The 25872-nt window shown below is 40.5% G+C and overlaps 2 protein-coding genes across 5 annotated transcripts; one reads left to right on the top strand and one right to left on the bottom strand.

Moving 5' to 3' along the window:
• The first annotated feature begins 403 nt into the window (after nt 1–403).
• abcd4 (ATP-binding cassette, sub-family D (ALD), member 4) lies at nt 404–11318 on the top strand. 4 transcript variants are annotated; one of them, XM_004541844.3, is made up of 20 exons: nt 404–539; nt 633–769; nt 890–1008; nt 1261–1388; nt 2539–2678; nt 2765–2881; nt 3702–3827; nt 4710–4760; nt 4934–5028; nt 5119–5240; nt 6591–6682; nt 6847–6936; nt 7139–7344; nt 7855–7946; nt 8068–8104; nt 9636–9685; nt 9782–9834; nt 9900–9976; nt 10142–10257; nt 10535–11318. In XM_004541844.3, the coding sequence occupies exons 2-20, from the start codon at nt 729–731 to the stop codon at nt 10634–10636; spliced, it is 1854 nt and encodes a 617-aa protein (XP_004541901.1). In that variant the 5' UTR covers nt 404–539; nt 633–728; the 3' UTR covers nt 10637–11318. The 4 variants fall into 4 exon arrangements, with proteins under 4 accessions (XP_004541901.1, XP_014267511.1, XP_004541902.1 ...); XM_004541843.3 differs by having other exon boundaries at nt 407–539; nt 612–769; XM_014412025.3 differs by lacking the exon at nt 890–1008 and having other exon boundaries at nt 404–769.
• On the bottom strand, nt 11213–23191 carry LOC101486165 (acetyl-coenzyme A synthetase 2-like, mitochondrial). Its single transcript, XM_004541847.6, has 14 exons — nt 22722–23191; nt 22417–22513; nt 22148–22347; nt 21118–21293; nt 20442–20594; nt 19980–20127; nt 19025–19162; nt 18303–18395; nt 14369–14481; nt 13823–13949; nt 13583–13710; nt 12798–12861; nt 12582–12703; nt 11213–12494 (listed from the first exon to the last, which is right to left on the bottom strand). Exons 1-14 carry the CDS (start codon nt 23032–23034, stop codon nt 12321–12323), a joined length of 2046 nt encoding a protein of 681 aa, XP_004541904.2. The 5' UTR covers nt 23035–23191; the 3' UTR covers nt 11213–12320.
• Nucleotides 23192–25872: the final 2681 nt, after the last annotated feature.

Genomic DNA, 25872 nt, shown 5'->3' with positions numbered 1-25872 from the left:
TTTTTATTTTCTTTATTTTTCTTTATTTTCATTTTTTTTTATTTTTCCATTCACCTGAGATGGTAGTGGAAAAGCATTTATATATGATTGTACATTATCTTTTAATTGTACATTACCTCTTTTTCAGCAAAAAGTGAATCTAAAAAACTTAAAGCAGGATGGAGTGTGATTAGGCTTTATTCCCACCTAGGTGTCCCTGTGAAGTATTTTTTGCTTTTTTCCAGGAATAAATGTTTTGAACATGTCAAATTGGCGCTTGATACTTTTTAAAATAAAAAATAAATAGACTAATTATATAGTGCACGTGCACTCGTGTAGAATCGCTTTCAATTTTTTAAAAATTCCGCCTAAAAGCTATTTGAGCTTTTATTTTGAAAACTGCTGGTCACCTGATAACCCGGAAGTCCGTAGTTTGACAGTTACCGTCCAAAACATTTTTTTCCTCTACTCCTGTGGTTCACAGTGGAGCAGCAGGATAGCAGGATTTATTACATTAAGGTTATATGACGTGTTGGTTAACTAATGTAGCCGTGACAGCAGTAAGTGAAGTAGTTATTTTAGAGATTTTTCGTTGAATTTTGTTTCCAACTTTCTTCGCTAACAGTTAAAAGTTTTCCTGTTGCTAATCTTAGTTTACCTTGACCTGCCGGCTGGATCGGCTTTTATGACACACGAACAACTTATGTGAAGTTTTGTGTACATAAGCAAGTCATCTGCCGCCCGCGCACATGCCTCGTTTGGAAAAGACAAATCTCCGAGGCAGGGACAGGTAGGAACCTTTTCTGCACTCACTCTTTGGGTTTTAAGGTGGTGCTGGGGAATGAGGAGTGAAGGTCATTCAAAATAGCTTGTAATTTCCACTCTTTCTCTGTCTGTTCACACAAATCAGGCCACAGTTAGACTGGAGGTTTGTGCAGAGGTTCTGCAGCATCCAGAAGGTCTTGTTCCCATCATGGACCAGTCAGAGTGTCCTGATGTTTGGGACGCTGCTGGGCGTTACTCTGGCAGGTAACAGCTGGAGGAGTGTAATAGAACAAAAAGAGGAGGAAACTGTAAACTTAGACTGTGGTCTAACTTTGAGGAACTTCTGATAGCATCAGAAAGCTTGCATTGACTGCAGTCAAATGAGCCCTGACCACAGGAGGCTTTGTCTCTTTCTTGATGACCTTTAGCTAATCATTTTGCTCTTTTATGAGTCACTGTTTGAACTGACTCCTTCCTCATGATACAATGTGCTAACACGTGTTTTTCTGTCATCAGAGCAGCTGATCATTTACCAGGTGGGAGTCCTCCCCAGCCACTTCTACAATGTGCTGGCAGACAAAAATTACTCAGGCTTCAGGAGTCTGGTGGGCACTGCCATGGTGCTCATTTTATTCAACTCCACAGTAAGTTAAAGTAGCAGAGGAACGACAGAAGTCAACATACTAACACAGTAGCATTTATCCTGCAAAGCAAATAAGATTAACACCCTACAGACACGCTGTCTCACGCGTGTCCAGTATTTCTGTTTATGCTTTCTTGGGCGAGTCGCCCCTGAAAAAAATTTATTTTAAATTTTATTGAGACACATACCTGGTCAAATTAAAGCTATAGTAGAAACCCATCTCATATTGATTGGTATAGGTGTAGTCATTTAAATCATTTATATGATAATTTAATTGCTGTTCATACATTTGGAAATAATGTTAATTTTCTGCATCTTTCTTTTACTACTGTATATTTTACTAATATGTGTATTTATGGTAGTTTTGTATTTATAGTGTATTGTGATTTTAGCTTGACAAGGGCTGGAAATTAACAATAGGTGTAAACTCTGTGTGCAGCATATCAGTTTCACGCACTGTATCAGAAGTATGTCAAACTGCATTTTCCCTTTTAAACGCTTAAATGAAATACGTAGATTTAAGGATTTAAGGAAACAGAAATAGCTGCTTTTAGCTGCTCCCCTATTCGCAAGGGGTCACCGCAGTGGTAGCTCTGTGTTTGATTTGGCGCCGTTTTTATGCCGGATGCACTTCCTGAAGCAAGCCTAAAGGGATTTGTTTCTCCTCTTGGGATCGAATTAATTAACGCGAGTTGTGCAGGTTTGGTTTGTGAAATATACAGTTTTTATAAGATTAACACTAAGTCTCTGCAACTGCATATACTTTATTTATCAGAACCTGTTTAGTAGTGTACATTATCTGTTACATTCAGATGCGCATTTCAAATACCTAAGTCAAAAGTTTGATAAATAGTTTCTTATGTTTTACTGCATGGCATCACACCTTTGGATTGATGCTGTAACAGTAGCAACTTTATAAGGTCAGGACAACCTGACATGACCATTTTATAGCCGCATGCATTTGGTCTTGATTGTGTTTGCTTGGATTTTGAACCTAAGAAACTAACTTTAGTCAGCTTATTTAAGCATGTTGCTTTTTAAAGGAACTTCTGTGGCAGGTCTTTCCTGATCTATAACATCTTTATTTAAGTTATTGTCACTTATTGTTACTTTTTCTCTCTCCCCTTCTTTGTTGTTCCCCTCCCATGCAGTTGAAAAGTATTGACCAGTACATTTGCAATCAGATGTATGTCAGCTGGAGGAAGACGCTAACAGAGAGCCTCCATTCGGCCTACTTCCAGGGAAGAGTCTACTACACGCTCAACGTGCTCAGAGAGGACATAGACAACCCGTAAGCATGAATGCATTTCCTGGTTGGTGTATTGTTATGCATGAAAATGTTTTGCTGTCATTGTCTAATTGCGTTGTTGTGGGCAGAGACCAGCGGATCAGTCAGGATGCAGAGAGGTTGTGTAAGCAGATGAGCAGCATGGCGAGTCGCCTGATCATCTCACCATTTACCCTGACTTACTACACCTACCACTGCTTTCACAGGTGAGCACGTTGTGCTGTATGATCAACCCCATCACACACTGTGGTAGAGATCATTCAGCTATGTCGGGGTGCCACAGTTTTACAGCCACGTTTCTGAATATCTGTCCTTTAGAGAGGCCCAGAGTACATAAAACAAGGGATGGAATTAGAAAGTTAGAAGAATAAATACCTGTTATATGTAATTTAAAGCATTACATGTGCTCTACAAAAGGTCTGCTGCAACTTTGACCTTATTAAAATTCAGGCTAAATTGGGGCTTCTTGTTAACCCCTAAGCTCTGTTTGACATTTCCAGCTGGAAAAAAAGAACAACCTTAAATTTAGTAACAGGCTGCAAAACAGTGAGGGCAAAAGAACAACCTCTACTATGGATGGGAAGCATATTCTGACATACAATAAACCTTCTTGTCCTTATCATCAGACTGCAGTAAGATTTGGAAAAAATGACTCTGTTTGCTTCCACTTTATCAAAAACTGTCAGTTAGAGAGAAGATAACAGCCTTGTAAAAATAACAGACCCCTTTAACCCTTTCTAAAAAATCCTGGGCTCAACAAATTCTACATCAGCCGTAGTTGTAGTAATACCAGGTGGTCTTTGTTGTATTCGTGCCATAGGTGGTGACCTTTGAAAATAGCGCTGGTTGCATTTATATAACATGTACAGCCTGGACTCGATATGCTGGCCTCCAGAGAGGAAAAAGGTTAAATGTGAGCTGTAAAAGCAGCAAAATGACTCTTTGAATATCACTGCGTGCACTTTAAGTGTTGTGTTGTTGATGTATTTTGATGTAACGGGCTCCTAAAGTTGTTTTGCTTTGCAGCACTGGCTGGATTGGTCCTGTGAGTATCTTTGGTTACTTTGTAATCGGGACTATTGCCAATAAAATCCTCATGGGGCCGATTGTGTCAACTCTCTTTGAGCAAGAGAAACTGGAGGGAGACTTCAGGTAGGTTCAGCCTTTATAAGTTTGTAAATTTGTGCTAACAGCAGATTGATTTAACCTCTAACAGAGTCTTTGGGTATTCTGCCAGCTTTGTTTGAAACAAATCCTTCCTGTATTTGTTGTCAAAGACACTTGGGTTCTGTTAAAAGGAAATATCTGTAGGCTTTGGCGCAATGCCTTCTGTGTAACACAGGATATGCATCAGCTTGTTTTTTTTAAAAGAAGAATCTATCACAAGCAGAAACAGCCTCCCTTTGTGTTCAGAGAGGAACAGATCAACTGGTTTCTGTTAAAGTGGATCTTTTATGGTTTTCTTTATTTCCTGTCATGTGTATACTGTCACAACAGCATGCAATGATTATATTAATCATGGAGAAATCCTCAAATAATGAGTTCAGGGTACACATGATCTCTGTAAGCCACCAGCTCAGGTTTCACACTGCTCTAAACAGTCAGATTCAGATCTTTATGAAATCAGTGAGAGTAGACAACAGAAGCCTCCTGAGGGGTATACTATGAAGTGAGATTGGTGGATTATTGAGGGAAACTGATCTGTGTGCTTTTCTATTGTAAAAGTGATGCTATTTGTTATATTTTCATATTCTTTATAGCTCTGTATCATCTGCTCCTCCACCTCTGATTGGAGTAGGTTGTGCTCTGTAGGTCTATTTTGTGCAGAAGGAAGCATTACATGACATGTGAAACGTGCGGCTGTTCCTACAGTGGATGAACTGAGAGGCTGTTCATCCACATTGCTTTGAACTGTGAATCATGCAAATATACTGTTGTGGGTAGTCTAGTAAGGATCTGGAAATGAGCGAGATGGATCTCTTTTAAATTGCAATTGATGCACATTTTTATCACACATGTTTTTTTCATGTCTAGATTCAAGCACATGCAAATCCGTGTCAATGCAGAGTCTGCAGCTTTTTACAGGTGAGACACAACCACAACATTACTGATGCTGCAAAGGTGGCTGTTATTGTTGCCAGACAGTTTGAGTTTATCTTCCTGTATTGATAAGATGTATTGATGGAGCTTATTCAGAAATCGAATGAAACCAGAGAACGAAATGGAAAAAAAAAAAATCCGCCTGTCTCTACTTGCAGAGCTGGTAAAGTGGAGCACATGAGGACGGACCGCAGACTGCAGGCTCTGTTGTATACTCAAAAGAGGCTCATAAACAAAGAGCTCTGGCTTTATAGTAAGAAAGTTCTATACCTTACTGTTATCATGCTTATATAACACTACTTTGTACACTCAACCTCTAAGCCTGTAATGTCTCCTTTCACAGTTGGAGTGAACACATTTGACTACCTTGGAGGATTCCTGAGCTACATTATAATCGCCATTCCCATTTTTAGTGGTGTTTACGATAGCCTCACTCCTGGTGAACTTAGTGCTCTCATCAGCAAGGTAGACATGTTTTATGTCTTTTCTTATTTAAATATCTCTTTTTATTTATGTCAAAATAGAACTTAAAACAGAGCTATATAAACGATTAAAAAAAGGAACTGTGTACATCCTGGTTAGGCAGCAGTTTGAGCCATTTGTATTATGTTGCATGATAACCTAATACCTCAATAAATGTAAAAGTACCAGCCACCTTATTAGGTACACCTTTCTGGTACTAGGTTAGACACCCTTTTTTCTTCAGTGCTGCCTTCATTTTTTCAACAAGTTTCAGCAAGATTCAACAAGGTGTTGGAAAATTCCTCACAGATCTTTGTCCATATTAAAATGATAACATCACACAGTTGCTGCAGATTTGTCAATTTCACATCTATGATATGGATTTCCTGTTTCACCAAATACCAAAGGTGCTCTATTGGGTTGTGATCTGGTGAATGCAGAGGCCATTTGAGTACAAGATTTCATGTTCAAGAAACCAGATTGAGATGATTTGTTCTTTGTGACGTGGTGAATTATCTCGCTGGAACAAGTTTCATTGGAAGATGGGTAAACTGTGATCATATAGGTATGGAGATGGTATGCAAGCTGTGATGCTTAAATGATGCTTAGTTGGTACTAAGGGACTCAAAGAGGAAGGACCCTCCTCTGACATTTAAATGCATTTTCACCCAGAGAGCTGCTGCTCATGGGATATTTTCTCTCTGTATTTTTATTTTTATTTTTTTATCATTCTCTGTAAAGCCTAGAGATGTTTGTCTGAGGATAATCTCAGCAGAGGCAACAGTTTGTAAAATCCTCACACAAACCAGTCTGGTACCTAGAACCATCCCATGTTCAAATCCACCTTCTTCCTCATTCTGATGCTTAGCTAAAACTTCAGCAAGATGTTTTGACCATGTCTGCACGTCTAAAAGCATTGCCATGTGATTGGCTATTTCAAGAGTTGCAATAATAAGCTGCTGAACAAGTGTACCTAATGAAGTGGCTACTTCAATATGTGGGAGCCAGATAGTTCTGAGTATCTGTGCATATTTTTAACCTGATGACATCAATACTAAATTAGAAGATAAAATCCAAAACTGCTGTCTTGCATGAGTGCACACTGTCCTAATGCTTTCCTTACAGTGGGGCTGAAAGAGGAAATCCATCATGTTTGTTAGTAGAGTAGTTTACCCACTAGGTGGCACCAAAATCCTTTTTATCCCCTCAAAAAACGTAAACGCCATCTCTTGCGCTGCACACAGATTTGACTTCTGAATGTTTTGTTGTGCATGCAGACCTTTTGAAAAAACAAACAAACCTAGTCTCTTATTGACTCTCTGCTTCTTATTCCCTCTCCTTGTTCACATTCAGAACGCCTTTGTGTGCATCTACTTGATAAATGGTTTCACGCAGTTAATAGACCTGTCAACTACTCTGTCAGATGTGGCTGGATACACCCACAGGTATCAGGCTGCATACTTAAATTCACCTCTTTGAGGACAAATGATGACAGCAGGATTTGTGTATACCGTCCACCTTTGCATAACCGTGTGCGTGTGTGTGCGTGTGTGTGCGTGTGTGTGTGTGTGTGTGTGTGTGTGTGTGTGTGTGTGTGTGTTGCGGTCAGGATCGGGGAGCTGAGGGAGGTGATGGATGACATCCTACGCAAGCAGTGCGACTACGACCCAGCATCAGGAGAAAGCTACGACTTTGACAGGTTTGTGTGGGCACATTATTCTCTGCTGCGTTAAAAAAAGAAGCACAGTGTGATGATTTGAGAAGCAGGCTGCATGTGAGGAGAATTTATTAGATTACATTAAACATACAGAAATGGAAACGGGAAAAGATGGTAAAAATTCATGTTTATACCAAAACCTCTGAGCCTCAACTACATCACACATCACCACCTCTCCACACAGTGACTTCAACATCCACGCAGGCCCAGTGGACACGGCCTTCATCGTGGACCATCTTTCATACAAATCCCCTTTCTCCGACGAGCTGCTGGTGGAGGACCTGAATCTGAAAATCAGCCAGGGAACTCATCTGTTGGTGGTGGGGAACACGGGCACCGGCAAGACTTCACTGCTGCGGGTCCTCAACCGTCTCTGGGAAGCACACAGCGGTGAGAGCAGAAGAACTGAGACTGTTTGGCCTAATTTGATCTTTTTTTATTATTGTATTAACTCTTTAGCAAATCGGGAGAAGCGAAGACGGCACAAAAAAGGGCAATAATAACAATGCATAACGGGGGGGGGGGGACTAAGAATGACGGGAAAAATACATAAATAACAAAGAAACTGAGTCTGAGTTATTTAAAGAGATTTGTATATGGCAAGTATGAACATGAAAAACAGATCATAGTTTTACACGGATGTTGTCATGTATTGTTGACAACTCATCAGTACTGCACTTCACTGACTTGAGGAACAATAGCAACAACAAAGGTTCCATTACGTTAAATTTTATGTTTTTAAAAAGCCACGATATGGGGGTAAATAAATTTACTAGCTTGTTTTTGTTTATTTATTTATTTTGATTGGGAGAGATATGAGAAGGCAGTGTAAAGCCATCAAATAGAAACTGTAAAGCACAAATACATTCATTCAGCTGTCTGTCCTTCATTTTCCCTCAGGCTTTGTCCAGATGACCACGTGCTTTGGGCCCAGAGGAACGCTCTTCCTGCCACAGAAACCCTACCTGACCGATGGCACTCTGCGTGAGCAGGTCTCTTCTTATTGTGCTGTTTTTCTACAAATTTCTTCTTTTATATAAAGCGCTGATATGTTTATATCTAAAAAAGAAAAACTTTAATTACTGAATTTACTGAAACACTTGTTTCCAACAGGTGATCTACCCACTGAAGGATATTTACCCTGCATCAGGTATTGTATTAAATGTGATCAACAGCTAATTAGCCAGAGGAAAACTACTCTATTAGTTAATCTGTGTGTGTGGTGTATTTTGTTGGGACAGAGACAAGCTCATCACTGTGTTACATCTGCCTTTCTTTTAAAACAACACCTTTAAGTGTGTCAAAACTGGGGAGAACGGTTGCTGCAGTTTTGAATGTGGCAGGACTCATTGTCCCTGTGCCACTTAGCGTCTCAGCTGCTCAGCGGTTTGGGCCTTTCCTTTGTTGTAATCTTTGCTACAAATGCTGTCGGTGGCAGGCAGGACAGCACTGCACTCAGTTCCTTTTGCTTCAGCTTTGTCTTGCTGAAATCATCAAGATTCAAGATTCAACAGCTTTATTGTCAGTACAGTAGTATACACTGTATACAGTGTACCGAAATGCTGTTTCACCGTAAACCCCCCATGGTCCATTTATAAATATATAAAAGATATATCTCCAAGAGATATAAAACTAGGAATTACAAATAAATAACATGCTAGGATTTGATAAAATTAGGGCTAAAAAGGTACTAATTACTAACTATACAATACTATAATGGTAACTATACAATATTAACTGCACGATAAACAAAGACAGGACAGAGACAATACAAAGTGGAATGTGCAGTAGGTATTGAATACCAGTTTCAAGTTATCGTTAGGATATTATTGACGAGGCATGACAAAGATGTGCAAATATATTATAATTTAGATGTGTGTTCAGAACTATGTGACTGAGTGTTCAAGTAAGCATATTGTTCCCAGGTCCAGTTTGTAGTGGATTTGTGGAAGTTTTTGTTTTTGAGTCTTTTGATGAGTATTATAAGGTGTTTGTAGAGGTGTATGTTTATATCAGTCCTTTTATGGTAGTGAGTTGAGGGCTCTGACTGCTTGGGGGAAGAAGCTCTTGCAGTGTCTGGTCGTTACGGTTTTAATGCTGCGAAACCGTCTGCCAGATGGAAGGAGGGAGAACAGTGCATGTGAGGGGTGGAAAGTGTCCTTCACTATGCTGTTTGCACGTCGGATGATGGGTCTGTCATAGAGTTGGGAGATGGATGTGAGAGGGCCTCCAATGATCCTCTCTGCTGTCCTCACTATCTGCTGCAGAGACTTCTTTTCAGTTAGGGTGCAGTTCCCATCAATGCGTTCCCTGCAGTTCTTTTTTGTTTTTTTTGACTGATTACACAGGACAGTTTGTCTGTGCTCTTTGACAACAGTTTCCATGTTTCTGAGCACATGAATTTCCACTACACTTTAATTCTACAAGTTCTTAAGTTGTTAAGAAGAAAGCTCAGCCTCTCTAAAGAGCCCTCTTTAAGTACCTCAGGATCTTCTATTGTAAATTAACCTCTTTAGCAATGAACTGTTCGACCAAATCAAGAATCAACATATTTTTATTTTTTACAAATATATTGTGTGTACGTGTGCGCGCGCGTATTTATCTTACTGAGGATCGTTGATACTAAATGGCAGTGCTGTAGAGAATTCAAGAAAAACCAGAATTACATGTCATGTTTTCAGGGTCGGTGGATGATGACAGAATTATACAATTCTTGGAACTAGCCGGAGTGGTGAGATAAATTCTGCTTTCATCTCCAATGCATGTTATTTCATGAAATTACTTTTCATTTTCACTCATGCTAAATAAAACCTTGATGTGTGTGCAGTCCAGTCTGCTGAAACGGACGGGCGGGCTGGATGAGAAAGTGGATTGGAACTGGTAAGAAACAATTAAAGAAGTAAAACTGTGTAATACTTCCTCAAGCTTGTTTTTGTTCTCTGCAGGTATGATGTTCTGTCTCCAGGTGAAATGCAGCGTCTCTCCTTTGCACGACTCTTCTACCTGCAGCCCAAATATGCAAGTATGCTCCTCTGGATACTCGCTAGAGCATCTCATAAGAAAACATGCATGCACTGATGAAGTTTTTAGTCGTGCTGAGTGTGTGGTTCAAGTGAGCTGAGGCTGTTTGCTGTGTTTACCGGACTGATGTGTTCTAGTCTGCAATTTTCTGGTGTTTGGACTTTAGTTTTAGATGAAGCCACTAGTGCTTTGACCGAGGAGGCGGAAGCACAGCTGTACCGAACTTGCAAACAGCTGGGCATGACTTTGGTCAGTCTGGGACATCGCAGCAGCCTGGAGAAGGTAGGCCAAACATCCTGACTCCAGTTAGGATAACTGGTGGAAATTACAGCCTGCACACTCAAAACTTTTGCTGTTCTTGGACACATCTTTTGCTTTAGTCACTGTTGTTGAGCCAAATCCCAGTAAGTGGGTTGCTTTGTATGACTCTTCCACATCTCCAAAAAGAGTAAAGTTGATCAGCAATACATTCTTGTGGCTTAGTTTCACCTGCCTTCTCTTACCTTGTTCTCAGATCTGTCCAACTGTTACTACATTATGTGAAACTTTGTTTTTCCAGTACCATGATGTCCAGCTGAAGCTGTGTGGAGAAGGCCGATGGGAGTTAACAAAGTTAAAAGGAACTAGCGGAAACCTCAGTCTCAAAGATGAAGCAATGTGACTGTGGCCATCTATTTGAAATGCTTTAACCAGTGTTTATGTTTACACAGTGTCTTTAGAAGAATGTGAAAATTCTTCCTAGAACCAAATCAAACTAATCCACTATTAACTTTTGATTTTTAGTGTGTGGACTAAAAAAAAAAACTGGAATTTCACCCAATCACTTCTTGGTTCTGTTGCTTTTGTGTACGCCATCTGTTATCCCCAAAAATGGCAGCTTCTAGACTGACCTGGTCTTCAGCGGAGACGGTGCTTTTAATCTAAATATTTTTAAGAAAAAGATAATAATCGAACACATGCTGAAGAGATAAGGTATATAGATGTGGGGTGTACTGTAAGGCTGTGATTACATTGTATTAAATTATATACTATTGACTCAACATCGTCTATCAGTGTGGGGAATAAGGAACGTAAAGGGTCCTCGCCGTGTCACTCGCTAACATTCCAGTGCTCTCAGACAGCACACTTTGTTCTGTTAACAGAGGTACTTTAATAGTTTGAAGAAGGCTCGTGTGTCACACCACTCAAAAAGTTCTGGTCCCACATAAAGTTCACATTTAAAGATAAAAACAAAAACAACTCTGTAAATCTTTAATGCATTTATGTGACTTTACAGTAGCTTAGTGTACAACATTTCCAATGGGAAAACGTTATTACTGTGTAATAAACAGACTTTCACACAATATTCTTTTTAATTCCTTCTAAGAAATGTCGGTATGTCTGCTCACATGAAAATTGGTATATTTGATGAAGGCAAACAAAATTATGCCTTCATACTATGATCCCAGCTTGAAGTACATCAACATTTTGTGCTTTTTAATTCACATTATTTCTTCCGGCATGTGATGGCTCAAAAATGCCATCTCCTACCTGATATATGAAATTTGAAACAATAGAAAATTAGTTTTGACCCTAAGAATCACTGATAGAAAAATCATCCTATCAAAATGTAGGCTAAAAAGAGACCTCTCATATGTAGTAAATTCTTTCAGCCAGACTCTAATCCCATATGGTGATACGACCCTTTAAAGTTTACCTAAAGTGCACATTTTGAGTTTCTCTGTAGCGAATTATCACCAAGCAATGCTTTTTTCCCCGTTATTGTGTCATAGACAATAATTTGGTGCAATTTTTTTCTCTGACTCTATACCACCTCTTGTGACATTGAAGCTCAAGGTTAGAAAATTGTGCTGAACAAAAACAAGATTTTGGATTTAGAGTTTGAATTTTTGTGTAAAATTAATTCGTTTGCAGTTTTTAGCCCTCTGAATCTGTTCAAAATCACCACCCTTTCAGCTTGTTCGTGGCCACAAGTGGCCAGGATAGGATTCAGAGGGTTAGATTGTCAAATTTGACATTGACATTTGTTTTTCCAACCCTGAAAATTCCATGTTTCCCTTTCTTAAAGGGGATAGAACTTGTAAAATAGTCCAAAAATTGAAATTTCATCTGGCTTCATGAAATAACATTATTTTGTAAAAAGTTCTGGGAGGTTAGGTGGGAACTTTTTAAAGGTTTTGTGGGTCTGGTTTATCTGGAGAGTGTAGACAGATTTTAAAAGAGCCTATCGGAATGATCTGGCTATTAAAAATATGTGTTCATACAAAGGCACAGGTCTGGTTCATGAAAATGGAGTGCAACATGCAAGCTTGCCTTGTGCACTCTTCTCTCCTTCAGAAAACACCTTATGATCGATTTTTACTCAAGAGTTTCTCGTGACCTTGAATGATCTCCTGAACTGCTGCAGGATCATCCAGAGTACTCAGGTCGCCCAAACCCTCCAAGTCGCTCTCCACAACTTTACGCAGCACCCGTCGCATTATCTTACCCGAGCGGGTTTTTGGCAGACGCTTGGCAAACTGTGACGAACACCAACACAATGAGAAGTTATTAAATAAAGTCAGATCATGACTGCCAGCATTTTCAAGTCAGCACTACAAAATTACCTGGATGAAATCCGGAGAAGCGTACTTGGCGATCTTTTCAGATACCATGCCGTTTAGCTGCCTCGACAAGTCTGCCTCTTGTACATCGATGCCTTTTTTAAGCACCACAAAGGCGTAGACACCTGACGATGCAAAAATCACACATTTATCTGCTACATTTAGCAAAACACATTGCTGACTGATTTACACTGAAAGGAACTGTGCTGAGTTTCTTACCTTGTCCTTTGATGCTGTGTGTATACCCTACGACAGCAGATTCAGCCACTGCAGGACACTGATTCTGTTTACAGAAGTCACAAACAGGATAAATTCAGCATCTTCATACTTTGTGGTTCTTCTAGAAAGACATTAAACTATTGCTTTAAAACAAAAAAATTAAACAACAACCATATAGTGCATCTGATACATCAGCCAATATGTTTTTTCTTTCAGATACAGTAAACTTGAACAGATTTATAACATTTGTAATATGTAGTAATTTATTTACTCATTTTGGCTCCGCCCACCTCCACTCGAATCGGCTGTTTATTGCATTTTGGGGTTTTCCAACTGAGAAGTTGAAGATTGCCCTCTGGTGGACACAGTGTGCAATGTCAACAACATGTTTGAAGGGCGTCTTCTTTTGTTTTCTTTTTCTGACCGTTATAAATGCCAATATTTATAGATGGGCAAATAGTTAATATTGATCTGTAATATCAGCGAAGTGATGAGCTGATAAGTGAGCTCTACAGCGCATTACTATTTAGGCTGTGGGCTGTAGCCGGACCATGCTCCCATTAGCAGTGATGCTCCTCAACATAAAAGTCAGGTCAGTTTTACAGAGAAATTGAAGATTGCTCTGGGGCTCCCAGAGAAAGATGCATTGTGAGCTTAATAAGGACTCAACTTTAAAGATGACGTGGTTTTTGCTTTTTAAGCTCAGAGCTGTGAACCTTGTTTAATCAGGTATCTTTGAGCTTTTGAAATGCAAGACATTCAAGTTAATCAGTTATTGGCCTTACCACTACGTCCTCTATCTCTGCTGTCCCTATCCTGTGACCGCTCACGTTAATGACATCATCAAGGCGGCCGGTGATCTGGTAGTACCCCTCCTCAGACCGATAGGCACCGTCACCAGTAAAGAAGTAACCTATATTATGTGCACCAGTACAGAAGGATTTAGAGACTGTACATTTCTCTTTCTGTGAAAACAGACATTAAGAAAACAGAGGCGGTCTGTTCCTGAACTCGTAAAACTGTACCAGGATAAGGCTGGAAGTACGTGTCAATAAATCTCTGGTGGTTGTTATGAATGGTTCTGGCCATACCAGGCCAAGGTTGAGCCATACACAGGGCTCCGGATGTGTTGTTGGAAGTCAGCACTTCGCCCTGAAGAAATCCAAAAACAATGCTAAATGTTAACCAGAAAAAAACAGTGTTACAAAACTTCTAAAACATTCCTAGGACACACAGAAACGCTACATTAAACCTCATTTAGCTCATTGGGTGATTTTTTTTTTGCTATGTTTTGGTTATGAGAAGCAGGAAAAAAAGACTGGCTCAGGGACATCACTCCAACTGTCAGCACAATCTGTGCTTTGCAAATGCTAAAGCAACCTCAATCAGCACAAAACAGAGCGACAGATTTTTAATAGGGAGTTTGGCATGCACACACTTGGCCTGATCGTGGGAGTGGGAGGAGTATCAAAAGTGACACAGCTGGTGGCTATTTTATAATCCTAATCTGACCCCATCTCCCAGGTCGTTCCCAGCCATCCAACATTTGCAGGAACAGCACACACACACACCTCAGTGTCCATAAGCACCGGGTTAATGCCAAAAAAGGGTCGCATAGCCATTCCTGGGACAATCTCTGCGTCTGGGTCTGATGGCCTTGGTGCGATGCAGATGCCACCCGTCTCTGAGAACAGAGCAGAGCGAGTAAAGTGTGAATATATTTCAACATTTTTCCTTCAGATTACTCTGCCCTGTCCCTCACACTCAGCCCCATGCCAACTGGTTAGTGTATATAAAAATCTTTAATAAGCTTTCCAGACAGACACATTTAGTAAATTTAATAGTACAAAGGAATAAATTACATCCCACTGTTAGCTATGGCAATTATTATTAGTTTTATTATAAATTTTATTTGAAACTTGGTAGAGATGTTCCCCAAAGATCCGCACTTGGCCCAGCGATGTGTTCAGTATACATTGTATTTCTCTGCTTAGCCACATTGATTTAAACAGTTTTTGCCAATTTAATGTTGCTCAGAGGATTTTGTTTTGTTTATTAAGCACTTAACACTGATCTATGAATCATTCAAGCATAAAAGGTACCTAACTCAAGGGATGAACCAGTGTTGTGTCTACACACAACAGACAAAGAACCAATTTAGGCACTTTTTAGTAGCAGCATACCAAAGTTAACACACTTTGACACACACAAAACAGTATTTTTAAACTCCCAAAGAGTTATTAGCTGAAAACCTGATATTTATTGCCATAACGTGAATTATGTTCTTTAAAAAAATTGAGGAAATTCAAAAGGAAGACCTGACATAGACCATTTTTTAAAATCCAGGTGCTAAGTGGAAGGTTGAATGTCAAGAGGTCCTTCTTGGGGAAGGGAAACCTCAACATTATTGAAGGCGTGTGGGATCATCTTAACAGACAGCAGAAAAAAAGGCAGCCGACGTCTAAAGAAAAGCTTTGAATGTCATCCAAGAAGAAAGTTTGACGAAGAGAGTTCAGGCTGTGAACTGAAGAACTGAAGAATAAAGGCGGTCATATCACTTGTACGAACTCTGTTTTTGCCTAATATACTGCATTCCCATACATGTTGTCATAGTTCAATAAATCGCAGTTTGTGAATCTACTGTAAGCCCTTCTCATAGCTACAGATGTAGATTGTGGAATTACAGCCATACTAAGTAAATTAAATGCTATTAGGTCTGCGTGGACATCAGGGACCTCTGGTAATCCTCCTGGTGGTGTTGGTAGCAACAGAGGGGACTTTCTACAAAATAGGACACAACAGATGATTCGACAATAGCATTAGCCACTGGCATCCTGTTTACATCAGCTGTAACTGTGAGAGTCGTTGCTTCACAGTCCCAAGAAACAATGTGATTAACAAAAACAGTCCAGGTCGAGCGCACAGGCAGTTAAGTATAAAAACCGGAGACAGGAAGCCCGGCTTCCAGTTTGAATTTTGCTGACTTTGGACACAACTAGGTTATCTCTTTTTCCAGTGATTAGATGGCATCATGTGTCTGAAAGTTTAAATACACTAAGCTATTTTTCCCCTTCATTTGCGCTGATTGAAGCTACTTTTCAAGCTCCCATCATCCTCTGTCCTCTCACCTCTCCAGTCCTGGATCATCCTACATGGAGGCTGTACGCCAGCAACGGCTCAAAATCCATTTTCCTCTCTAAACAGGCTACTTGCTTCCAGATCAACCAAATGGCATTTATGAATAATGCCACTTAGCCCTAATTGAAAACACTGGACCATGAAAATAACATAACAACATAATCCTTTTTACAGAAGTAGGGTATTTAGGTCATATCTGTGTCTGTAATTCTCAAGCTCATGATGCTCTAATGTTTAATTATCGTCAATTAATTATGGACTTTTGCCATTTGTATGGTAATTAACCCTGCTCTGCACCATTAGGTCATTACGCAATCTAATGAAGAGATAACTGACATTATTAGCAAAATCAGCTGATTTCTAACATGATGTTATTATGTCCCATCCAATGCTACACTTGTGCAGCATTTTGGAATCTTTCAGTCATCAAACGCTGAAGGACACGTTTATTTTGCAAGTTCTTCTTTCCAGTGGAAACTTCTGCATAAATTCTGCAGTCACAACATGTGCATCCTGCTGTCGAAACAAGCTAACTGCCACAACTGACCAATAAAAAGGAAGGGGGTAGACGTTTCTGCTACCTTCTGATAACCCTATGTAAAAGAAAATAAAGATAAAAAAGCAATTGTGTGAAAGAGTAGAAAAGAAAACTTATGAGAACATTTTGGTTTGGAGCTTTAATAAATAATAAAATATAATAAATATGATGAAGCAGCAGTGCCTGCCTGATAAACTGGTTCTGGCTACATCCTAGCTTCCCGTTTGTTTGTCTGTTTTTTGTATATTTGTCACACTTACATCTTTTAGATCAAACAATTTAATATTATACAAAGTTACCTTGAGGGTAAATACAAAAAAATGAGGTTAATCACAGTTAATTCATGATTTAACAAGCCGGGTGCAATTGCTTTTCAATACAGGGTCAGATAGTTTTATTCCTTTAATAAATTAAATCATCATTTATAAAACTGCATTTTGTATTTATGATGGTTTTATTTGTATAATATTACAATTTGTCTAATTATTTGAAGCACTTAATTGTGTCAAATAGGTAAAAAAAAAAAAAAAAATCAGGAAGGGGGCAAATACTTTTTCCACAGCACTGCAAGTGTGTTTTAACTGTGTGTACACAAACAAGGAGGATGTACAAAAGCCAGTACAAAAGCAGCACTTTTGTTCTGATATCTGCCAGAATTACAGAACCGAGCGTAGGCGGGCTGGTGAGACCTCTGTGTGGGAAAGGTTTATCTCAGCATTCCAAGTAAGGCCACAAGGCAGACAAGTTAGCGTGTTTGTTGACGTGAGCAGAATAAATTGGTGAAACGGAGACTCGTCACGTTTATCCTAACATTTTGTGAAAGTCCAACCTGTTTTTACGTTTGGATACTCAGTGCTGGAATCACATGATTTTGGTTTGGCACCACAGACTAGTCCACAGGAGAAGTGCATCCTCTTCAGATCTAAATGTCCTTATCCCCGCTTTGGTGGTGGATGACTTGAGTGTTAAAGCCACTGAATTTTCTTCTTTTTTTTCTTTTAAAAAAAAAAAAAAAAAAAATCTCATTCCTTTGGTTTCCTGAACCGCTCCTGAAATAATCTTTAAGTCTGAGAAGAAAACACGTGGTTTGATTTTTAACTCCTAAGAGAAGAGAAATGTCTCTCTCCCTCTCTCTGTCTCACACACACATTACATAACACTGTTATTGCTACAGGGACTCAGGCAGCTTCTCTCCCCTTTAAGATGGACTGTTTTAGTGTCTGCAGACGTGGCTGTGTTTGAGGAGGAGTTCATGACCTTACAGTAAGTTCCCATTGTGGAAGGATTAGGAATGAGGAATGTTCTAAGACTCACCGTGAAGCATGAAAATTCAATGTGAGCACAAAAAAGGAATTATTACAGATCAGCTAGAGAATACAGGGCAATATAAGGAGAGTAGGACAGACTATAGACTACACATCTGTATCTTATTGTTCTATACATCATTTGAGAAGTATGATCAACGTCTCTTTACAGGCTGGGATTCTCGCCGTTTCTCTCAAACGTGCTGTAATCACATCGCTACGCAAGAAACAATAACTTCAATCCACTGATTGTTAATAATTACCAGTTATTAACTGCAAATAACTTGGGACACCAGGGTCCAGCTGACTCACTGGTATTTTAACCAGCCTTAGTCTCTTTGGTTGTTTTATGCAGACAGCTGCATTAAAAAATAAAATAAAATACAGAATTTTGTAACTTTACTCTTTCCAATAATCTAAAATTTAAATTTCTGAAGTATCCAGCTGAGTTTGTGCTACTGTAAAATGTAGTGTAGTGTTGTAAAATGCGGTGAATAAACCTGTCACTTCTGTGTGTTCGGTTACCGGTCTGCCACCAGGTGTCCACCACAGGACAGCGTCCGTCCCCGACCACTCTGTGGTACCACTCCCATGCTTCGGTGTTGATCGGCTCGCCCACTGCAGACAGACAAGAATAGCTTAAATCATACGGTACTGTGCAAAAGTTTTCAGCCACCTGTCATTTCTTTACAATTTGCTTCCACAGAGACAGACTTTCTTTGGGAGCAGAGCGGTTCAGTCCAGCTCTTGAGTCATTCGGCAAACTTTAGCCTTTTCTCCGTGTTTCCCCTCGTCTTGACTTACTTAAGGAGGACATACTACACACCATGCTAAGATTTGGCAAGTTATTGGCTAATAGCTCTTTATGAGTAATCTTGTTGGCGCAAAAACAGTATTTTATGCCTGTCAAAGTGTGTTATAGTTGGCATTTTAGATTTGAATAAACAACCAAAAAAGAAAATTTCCTCGAAAAATTGTCAGGTACAAGGCCCGGACAGAAAATAAGTGAAAAAGCAGCCAGTATCCAAAGAAAAACTTTAAAAGACCTTCAGAAATCTTGAACTATTGCTCAAGAAAAAAAAAATGCTGGAAAGTCTCTTTCAACACAAAGAAATTAGAGATGGCTTAAAACTTTTTACACAGCAACTCTCTGTCTATAACCGCCTCATGGCTTCATGTCTATTGCTACACAAATGAGAACCAGGTGAAAAAATACTTATTCTTTCTAAGCGTCCTGTTTCACATACCAGACCCGAGGGTTTTGAGGGTGGAGCGGTCGTACTTGTTCACCCACTGATCTCCATACTTGAGCAGCAGGCGGATTGCTGTGGGGGCCCCATAAAACTGGTTGATCTTGAGTCTCTCAACCATGTCCCAGTATCTTCCTGTGAACAAGACAAAATGTTGATTTATTTTTTTAACTTTTGGGTTTAGGATAAAGCAGTAGCCTAAAAACCGAACCCTTCGACTGTTTTTTATATTTATTTTTAAAAACCTATCACTTGAAGAAGCTTTGCCTTTTTCTGTGCCAATAACGGCTCAAACAATGGAAAACTTTGCAGATTGTCATCTACATGTTGTAGCTGTTTACTGTCACCAGGGGGCAGTGTCACAAACAGTCTGCACACTACTCTTGTTTGTGTTTTTATCAGTCCTTCAGCAAGCCATAACCAACAAAGAGCCGAGTGTTAAACCAATCACTTTTCATGCTACTTCTCCCACCATGTGAGACACTCGGCTATCACTTCCTGTTCTGGCTTACTTTTCAGTCAATCAGCATTCAACCTGCATACGGTGTCAACCATGGGAAGCTACACACTGCTGGTTTTTCATATGACTGCATATCAATAATCCTTCACTCTGCACAGTCATAAAGTTATGCAAAGAAACGCAAACACGGTATCATAAATCCCTCACACGGCAGTTTGCTGCACCATCTTGTGGTGCAATCTGGAATTACACAAAGGTACACCCCAGCTCTAGTTCAACTTCAGCTGATCTCTCTTTAAAACAATACATAGCATGAAATAGGAGCACTTGTTTCTTCACATAAGTTCATTTCGTCAGGTTTTAAACTATCATTAAACACAAAAATTTACAATATTGTCTTTCCATCAAAGAAACATTTTACTTTTTATTTTGTGATAGTGTATTTGGACACCTCAAATCATAATTTCCATTTTGTTGTAATCATGTTCATACCTGGGTCTGGGTAAATAGGAGTGCTCTCAAACAGCACAGTGGTTGCCCCGTTGGCCAGCGGCCCATAGACCACATAACTGTGTCCCGTTATCCAGCCAATATCCGCCACACAGCCAAATACATCACCATCGTGGTAGCTGAAGACATACTGGTGATGACAGGGAATAATTAGAGGATTAGACGAGACAAAAACATAAAAATACTTTGAATATTCACTACCACGTGGCTCAATATTATACTAATATTTGACCCTTCTGAACACAGCAAAAATCTTGAACTGTCCCATCATGCAAAAAACATTTCAGAGAACCTCCTCATTTAATGTGCTGCAAACCAGGCTGAGATTTCCTCTCACACATAGTCACACGGAATTAGACATCACATTTTTGCCATTTATGGCCTTTGTTGGGAAATGGGAGCTAAACACTGTGTTTGCCGATAATGAAAACAGTGATTGTTTACCCTGTGTGTGAGCGCAGCATACAGAAGGTATCCAGCCTGCGTGTGGACAAGACCTTTGGGCTTCCCTGTGCTGCCAGATGTGTAAAGGAGGAACAGGACGTCCTCGCTGTTCATGACAGCTGGCTCACACACAACATCTTCCTTTAGCATCTCCTGTACGATGCAGTGAATAAACACAGTTACAACACCATTTATATTTTTAAGGCCAGATCACAAGAAGACACAACAACCCGTGTTTAGATTTTGTATCTGTCACTGTGCCAGGAGGTCAGTAGAGCCTGTGCACAGTTGTTATACCTGACAGTCACTAGTCAATCTCCTGATTAGTTTAGCAGAGGCTAGCTAAGAAAACTGGTTTCAAGAGCTAACATAGACACACATATTCCAGCTGTTCAGCCAGAGTCACTTTAGGTCCTTGTTCGTCATGAAACATGAGTGTGAGATTTCTTAATTTCTCATTTCTAATGTTTTGTTTGCTCACTGCAAACAATATAATATAAGATGCAAAATGCGCATGCTAGTATTGATTGTTTTTGTTTACTGATCAGATTTAAAAGAAACTCGCATGAGTAACTGTGATTTTTCTTCTTTTGGTTATTTGTTCAAAAATACCAAATTCGCCCTCTACAGCTTGTATTTGGATTTCAAGGATTTGATTGGCTTTCTGCTCCCTCACCTCCTCCATGGCAATGTCCCTGGCCGTCATGGTGACCGGATTGTCTGTTCTCATTGCAACAAAAACCTGCTTTACTGTCGGACAGCTCTGCATTGCTGTGTCCACGGTTTTTTTCAGCTCTGTGACCTTACCACCCCTGACCCCCTGGTTCACCGTGATGACTGTGCTGGACTGAGCTGCAAGAAGTTGAAAAAAAAAAAGAATAAATAACACAAAGAAACAAACAGTTTAAAATCGCCTGTCTGATGTTTTGGAGTATCCAAAAAGCTCTGATGTTTGGGGTATAGGCATGGCCCCTTTGCAGGTGTTCTGGGTTGTTTTACACTGAGACATTGGTAGTTAATTAATAAGTTCCTTATGGCTGCCTTAAACTATGATTGCACTTTGCAACCTGTTTCCCTTCACTGTGGGGCCTCTTGATTTAAGAACTAGGTTTCTTCGAATGATTCCTCAGTCAGATTTCTTGGAACTGGGGGAGCTGTTTCAATGCCATGGACTGTTTGCCATGCTCCTTGAGACAAAGGGAGTTTTTGTAGAGTGGTGAGCTGCATTTTGAATGCTCAGTTGGTAGGCGGCTGTTATGTGGGGAGTCTATGGACTACAGTGGGCAGCATGGGTAACAGTATGGATGCTAGGACCCAAAGTCTCACAGCTAACCACTGCACTCGGTATGCAGTATGATCAGTATTGATCACTTCACTCAGTGTCTTTAACTTTGTGACTTATTTGATGTAATGTTATAAATGCAAACATCCCGCCCTGCCCCTTAAAGACATAAGTTACATATTGATTCCTAGTTTTTAGAGCTGTTTAATAAGACAGTTGCAAAATCATGGATGAAGAACCAAAACTAAATCACAAAAATGATTAAATATAAAATATTGGGGACCTTGCTGAGGGGAACTACAGATTGGGTCGATGAGTAGTGCCCACTGGCACAGCACATGATGTCATTTGCTCCGCTGTGATATTAAAATGTTGACAAGTGCAGCTCTAAGGCAGCTTTAGGAGCTCAATAATAACATCTCACCATCCCTGATTCGCTCTGCCAGGGCATCTGCGCTGAAGCCCGCAAACACCACGTTGTGGGCCGCACCAATGCGGGCACAGGCCAACATGGACGCCACGGCCAGCGGGCAGGTAGGCATGTAGATGGTGACGCAGTCCCCCCTCTTCACACCATGCCGCCTTAACAGGTTGCCCAGTCGACAGGTCATCTCCAGCAACTCTCTGCAAACACATGCTCATGAACTTCAGGAACCAGAACCATCAGTGCAACACCAACTCCAAACTACTTACCCGTACGTGTACTTCATCTCTGACCCCCTTTCATCTCTCTCCCAGATCAGAGCCACCCTCTCAGGACAGGTGTGCACATGGCGGTCCAAGCAGTTCACTGCAAGAGTCCGGAAGGAAGCACGCAGAGAGATGACAGATGTCTCCTTGTGTACTAATCAGCACAGTGCCATGAGGATACTGTATGTGCAGATATATGACATACAGTAGTACCTGGCTTTGCTTCTCAACACAAAGGGAGCACAGAAAACTTTGTGCGATGGCACACATGCTTATTGTATTCTACTTAAAAGTGGACGCAATCTCACCGGACACATTCAGCTTTCCTCCCTCGAACCACTTGATCTTGCCTCGGCTTAGGTCACAGTCCTGCACGGTGTGGAAAGGAGTGCTCCAGCAGAGCCTGTGGCGCGCCACAGCGGCCCAGAAGCTCTCACTGTTGGAGACGGACAACTCCCGCAGCGCCGCGCGGCCCGACACCCCCTCTAAGCCCGCAGCCTCCGGCATGAACGCCGCGACGTTGCACCGACTTCGACCCGAAACATGGAGATAAGAAGCAAGAGTCCGACGAGCGAAAGAAGAAGCGACGTACTTGGAAGTGCAACCGCACGGCAGCCACATATTGTCAGTGAAAGTGCTCTGCGCTTGCTGGACGATGTTCCCGTCACGTATGAGGTCGTTGAGATATCCTGGAAATTACACAGATTAAATTTCGAGAGTTGAAAACTTGGAAACTCCGAAGAGTTCAAAGAGGAAGGGCTTGAGGAGTGATGCGTTAAAGGGCGGTTACAAACTAGTGAACATATCAAGAAAATAAACCCACCCCCACATAGTTTCAAGTTGTTTTTCACCGTGAAGTTGGGTAATGTTGAAATCAACCTCATTAAAGTCTTTTCAAACATTGCTCACCTCTGGGTACAAACTGTTTCTCAAATCCACCACTTTCAACAATAAGACTCACTGTTTACGTTGCATGCTGGACCATCATAGCCACGTATGTTAGTTTACATCTACAAATCTTTATTATTTCACATTTAAACGCTTTAAACAACTTCGCTGAGCTTCCCGGATATTAACGAACATCCGCAGTACAGTTTAACTTTGGCTTTGATGTCTTCACTTTACAGACTGCCACCTACGATGCCAGCTGCAGCCGCGTACAGCTTGTACTTAACTTCACTTAACAGTGTTTTCGTATGTGGCCACCAAGTGGAGCTGCTTTGTTTGGCTCAAAAGAGTGGTATTTAGGGTGAGTAAAGAAGAGCAGTTGGTATCGATCCAACACCAAATAAATACCAGTTTGAAGTATATTTGTTTATTTTCCCCAAAATATTAATTTAATAGAATTCATTGGGTTGCATACACAACTTAAATATAGAAACATAGTATTAATCATATTGTGCTAGTATAGATCCAATGCAATCAATATCTGGATCAATCAGCCCATTAATGAGAGCTTAAACAGAGGCTTTACAACAGTGTAAAGTTCTGCTTGTTGTATTTTACACATCACTGTGAGGATTGCTTTAAAGATAAAGAAGTGCTGAGATAAACTTTATAAAAGTAAAACTTCCATCATACCTAATTCCAGGTTCATACTTTTTTCTTTAAGTTTACTAGAGAAACTTTGCGTGATTCATAATTCAAAATAATCCTCTTTTATCTTCTACTGGGCCTTTCTTCTGATTGGTATGGATGATCTGCTTTACATGACATCATGTAGATCCAGGAGAAGAAAAAACTGCCTGGGACCTTGGCTCACATGGACTGCTTGCACACCTTATTCTAAAGTCATGTTTTATGTACCCCCATTCACCATAACGTTCAGTGTATAACAAAGATGAGCACAAACATAATAGGTCTTGTTTATTCAAGCTGTGTTGTACAGGTTGTGTGTTTTGGCTTCTGTAGCACACTAATTTCCTAACTTTTGGTATAATTAAACTTTATCCAGTCTTATGCAACTGTGATGACATGTGTCACTACAGCAGGTCCTCACTGGGTTTTTTAAGTAGGTTGGTTAGTCATTTCTGTACTAAAAAACATGTTTTATTCTAAGACCTTAACTCACCAGTTTTTTTTAATATTCATCCATTTTCTTGACTGCTTATCCTATCCCACCTTTCACCCCATCACAGCTGGACTGGTCAACAGACTGTTGCCGGGCAAACAGAGAAATAGACAACCATTTACATGTACAGCTAATTTAGAATCAACCTGACAGGCATGTGTTTGAATTGTGGGAAGAAGTCTGCGAGAACCCACACAGAACATGTCCTCGAACCCAGGACTTGCTTGCTGTGTGGTGTCAGTGCTAACCCCCACACCACTGGGTCATCTTTAATTTTATATGTAATATTAACACTATATGTAATAGTATTTATCCATCCATCCATCCATCCATCCATCCATCCATCCATCCATCCATCCATCCATCCATCTTCTTCCGCTTTATCCGGGGGCAGCAGCCTAAGCAGAGAAGCCCAGACCTCCCTCTCCCCAGCCACCTCCTCTGGCTTATCTGGGGGAACACCAAGGCCAGGCCAGCCGACAGATATAATCTCTCCAGCGTGTCCTGGGTCTGTCCCGGGGCCTCCTCCCGGTGGGACATGCCTGGAACACCTCACCCAGGTGGCGCCCAGGTGGCATCCTTGTCAGATGCCCGAACCACCTCAGCTGGCTCCTTTTGATGTGGAGGAGCACATCACTCTCTACGGCTCTACTCTGAGCCCCTCCCGGATGGCTGAACTTCTCACCCTATCTCGGGATAGGCCAGCCACCCTTTGGAGGAAGCTCATTTCCGCCGCTTGTACCCGCGATCTCGTTCTTTCGGTCACTACCCACAGCTCGTGGCCCTAGGTAAGGGTAGGGGCGTATAGTATTTATTTTAGTTCTATTTTCTTCTCTGTTCTGCAACTCATACAGACCTCATTAAAAGAGATTGAAGGCTAAAAGGCTCCAGAGTGTCGCTTAGTGCATTCTGCAACAGGTTATAAAGAAACCATCCATCTGTTTTCATAATCGCTTGCTGTCAGTGTGAAATTCCCATTAACCTCTGCCCTAACGGTTATAGTTTTCAAGTACCAGCAGCTTTTCAGAGGTTGATTAACCTGCAAAATATGCCTGAAACAGATGCCGAATGACCTGCCTGCTGATTTTATTCAGTGCTGTCTTACAGAGCTAAACCAAGCGTGTTTTAGATGCAGGACTTAGTGATGCAGCAGGTTAAAGGACATGTCTTTGACAGACGGTCATTCCTGGATTTATAGTTAACTACAGTATATTAAAAAGATTTGGATTTGCTCACCTTTCAGCATCAGCATTATTTTAATTTAGGCTAAAGATCATTTTCTATCATTATATATGATCCCAGTACGACTGCTTTTGGCCTTATGACTTTCATCCTCTCAGTTTCAATTGTTTTTTTGTTTAGTTTTTTAATGTTACTTCCAACCACCT

Source organism: Maylandia zebra, linkage group LG15 (assembly GCF_041146795.1).
Source record: "Maylandia zebra isolate NMK-2024a linkage group LG15, Mzebra_GT3a, whole genome shotgun sequence".
In the NCBI taxonomy this organism is placed as follows: domain Eukaryota; kingdom Metazoa; phylum Chordata; class Actinopteri; order Cichliformes; family Cichlidae; genus Maylandia; species Maylandia zebra.
The sequence above is the reverse complement of the archived record's forward strand: the minus strand, read 5'-3'. Positions and strand labels throughout refer to the sequence as shown.

Coding starts and splice junctions, on each gene's coding strand:
- abcd4 (XM_004541844.3), top strand. CDS start 729: ATGCCTCGTTTGGAAAAGACAAATCTCCGAGGCAGGGACAG. Junction 770..889: donor AATCTCCGAGGCAGGGACAG/GTAGGAACCTTT, acceptor CACACAAATCAG/GCCACAGTTAGACTGGAGGT. Junction 6,937..7,138: donor GAAAGCTACGACTTTGACAG/GTTTGTGTGGGC, acceptor CTCTCCACACAG/TGACTTCAACATCCACGCAG.
- LOC101486165 (XM_004541847.6), bottom strand. CDS start 23,034: ATGTGGCTGCCGTGCGGTTGCACTTCCAAGTACGTCGCTTCTTCTTTC. Junction 22,514..22,721: donor AGGAAAGCTGAATGTGTCCG/GTGAGATTGCGT, acceptor GGACTCTTGCAG/TGAACTGCTTGGACCGCCAT. Junction 13,950..14,368: donor CGGTGCTTATGGACACTGAG/GTGTGTGTGTGT, acceptor GGATTTCTTCAG/GGCGAAGTGCTGACTTCCAA.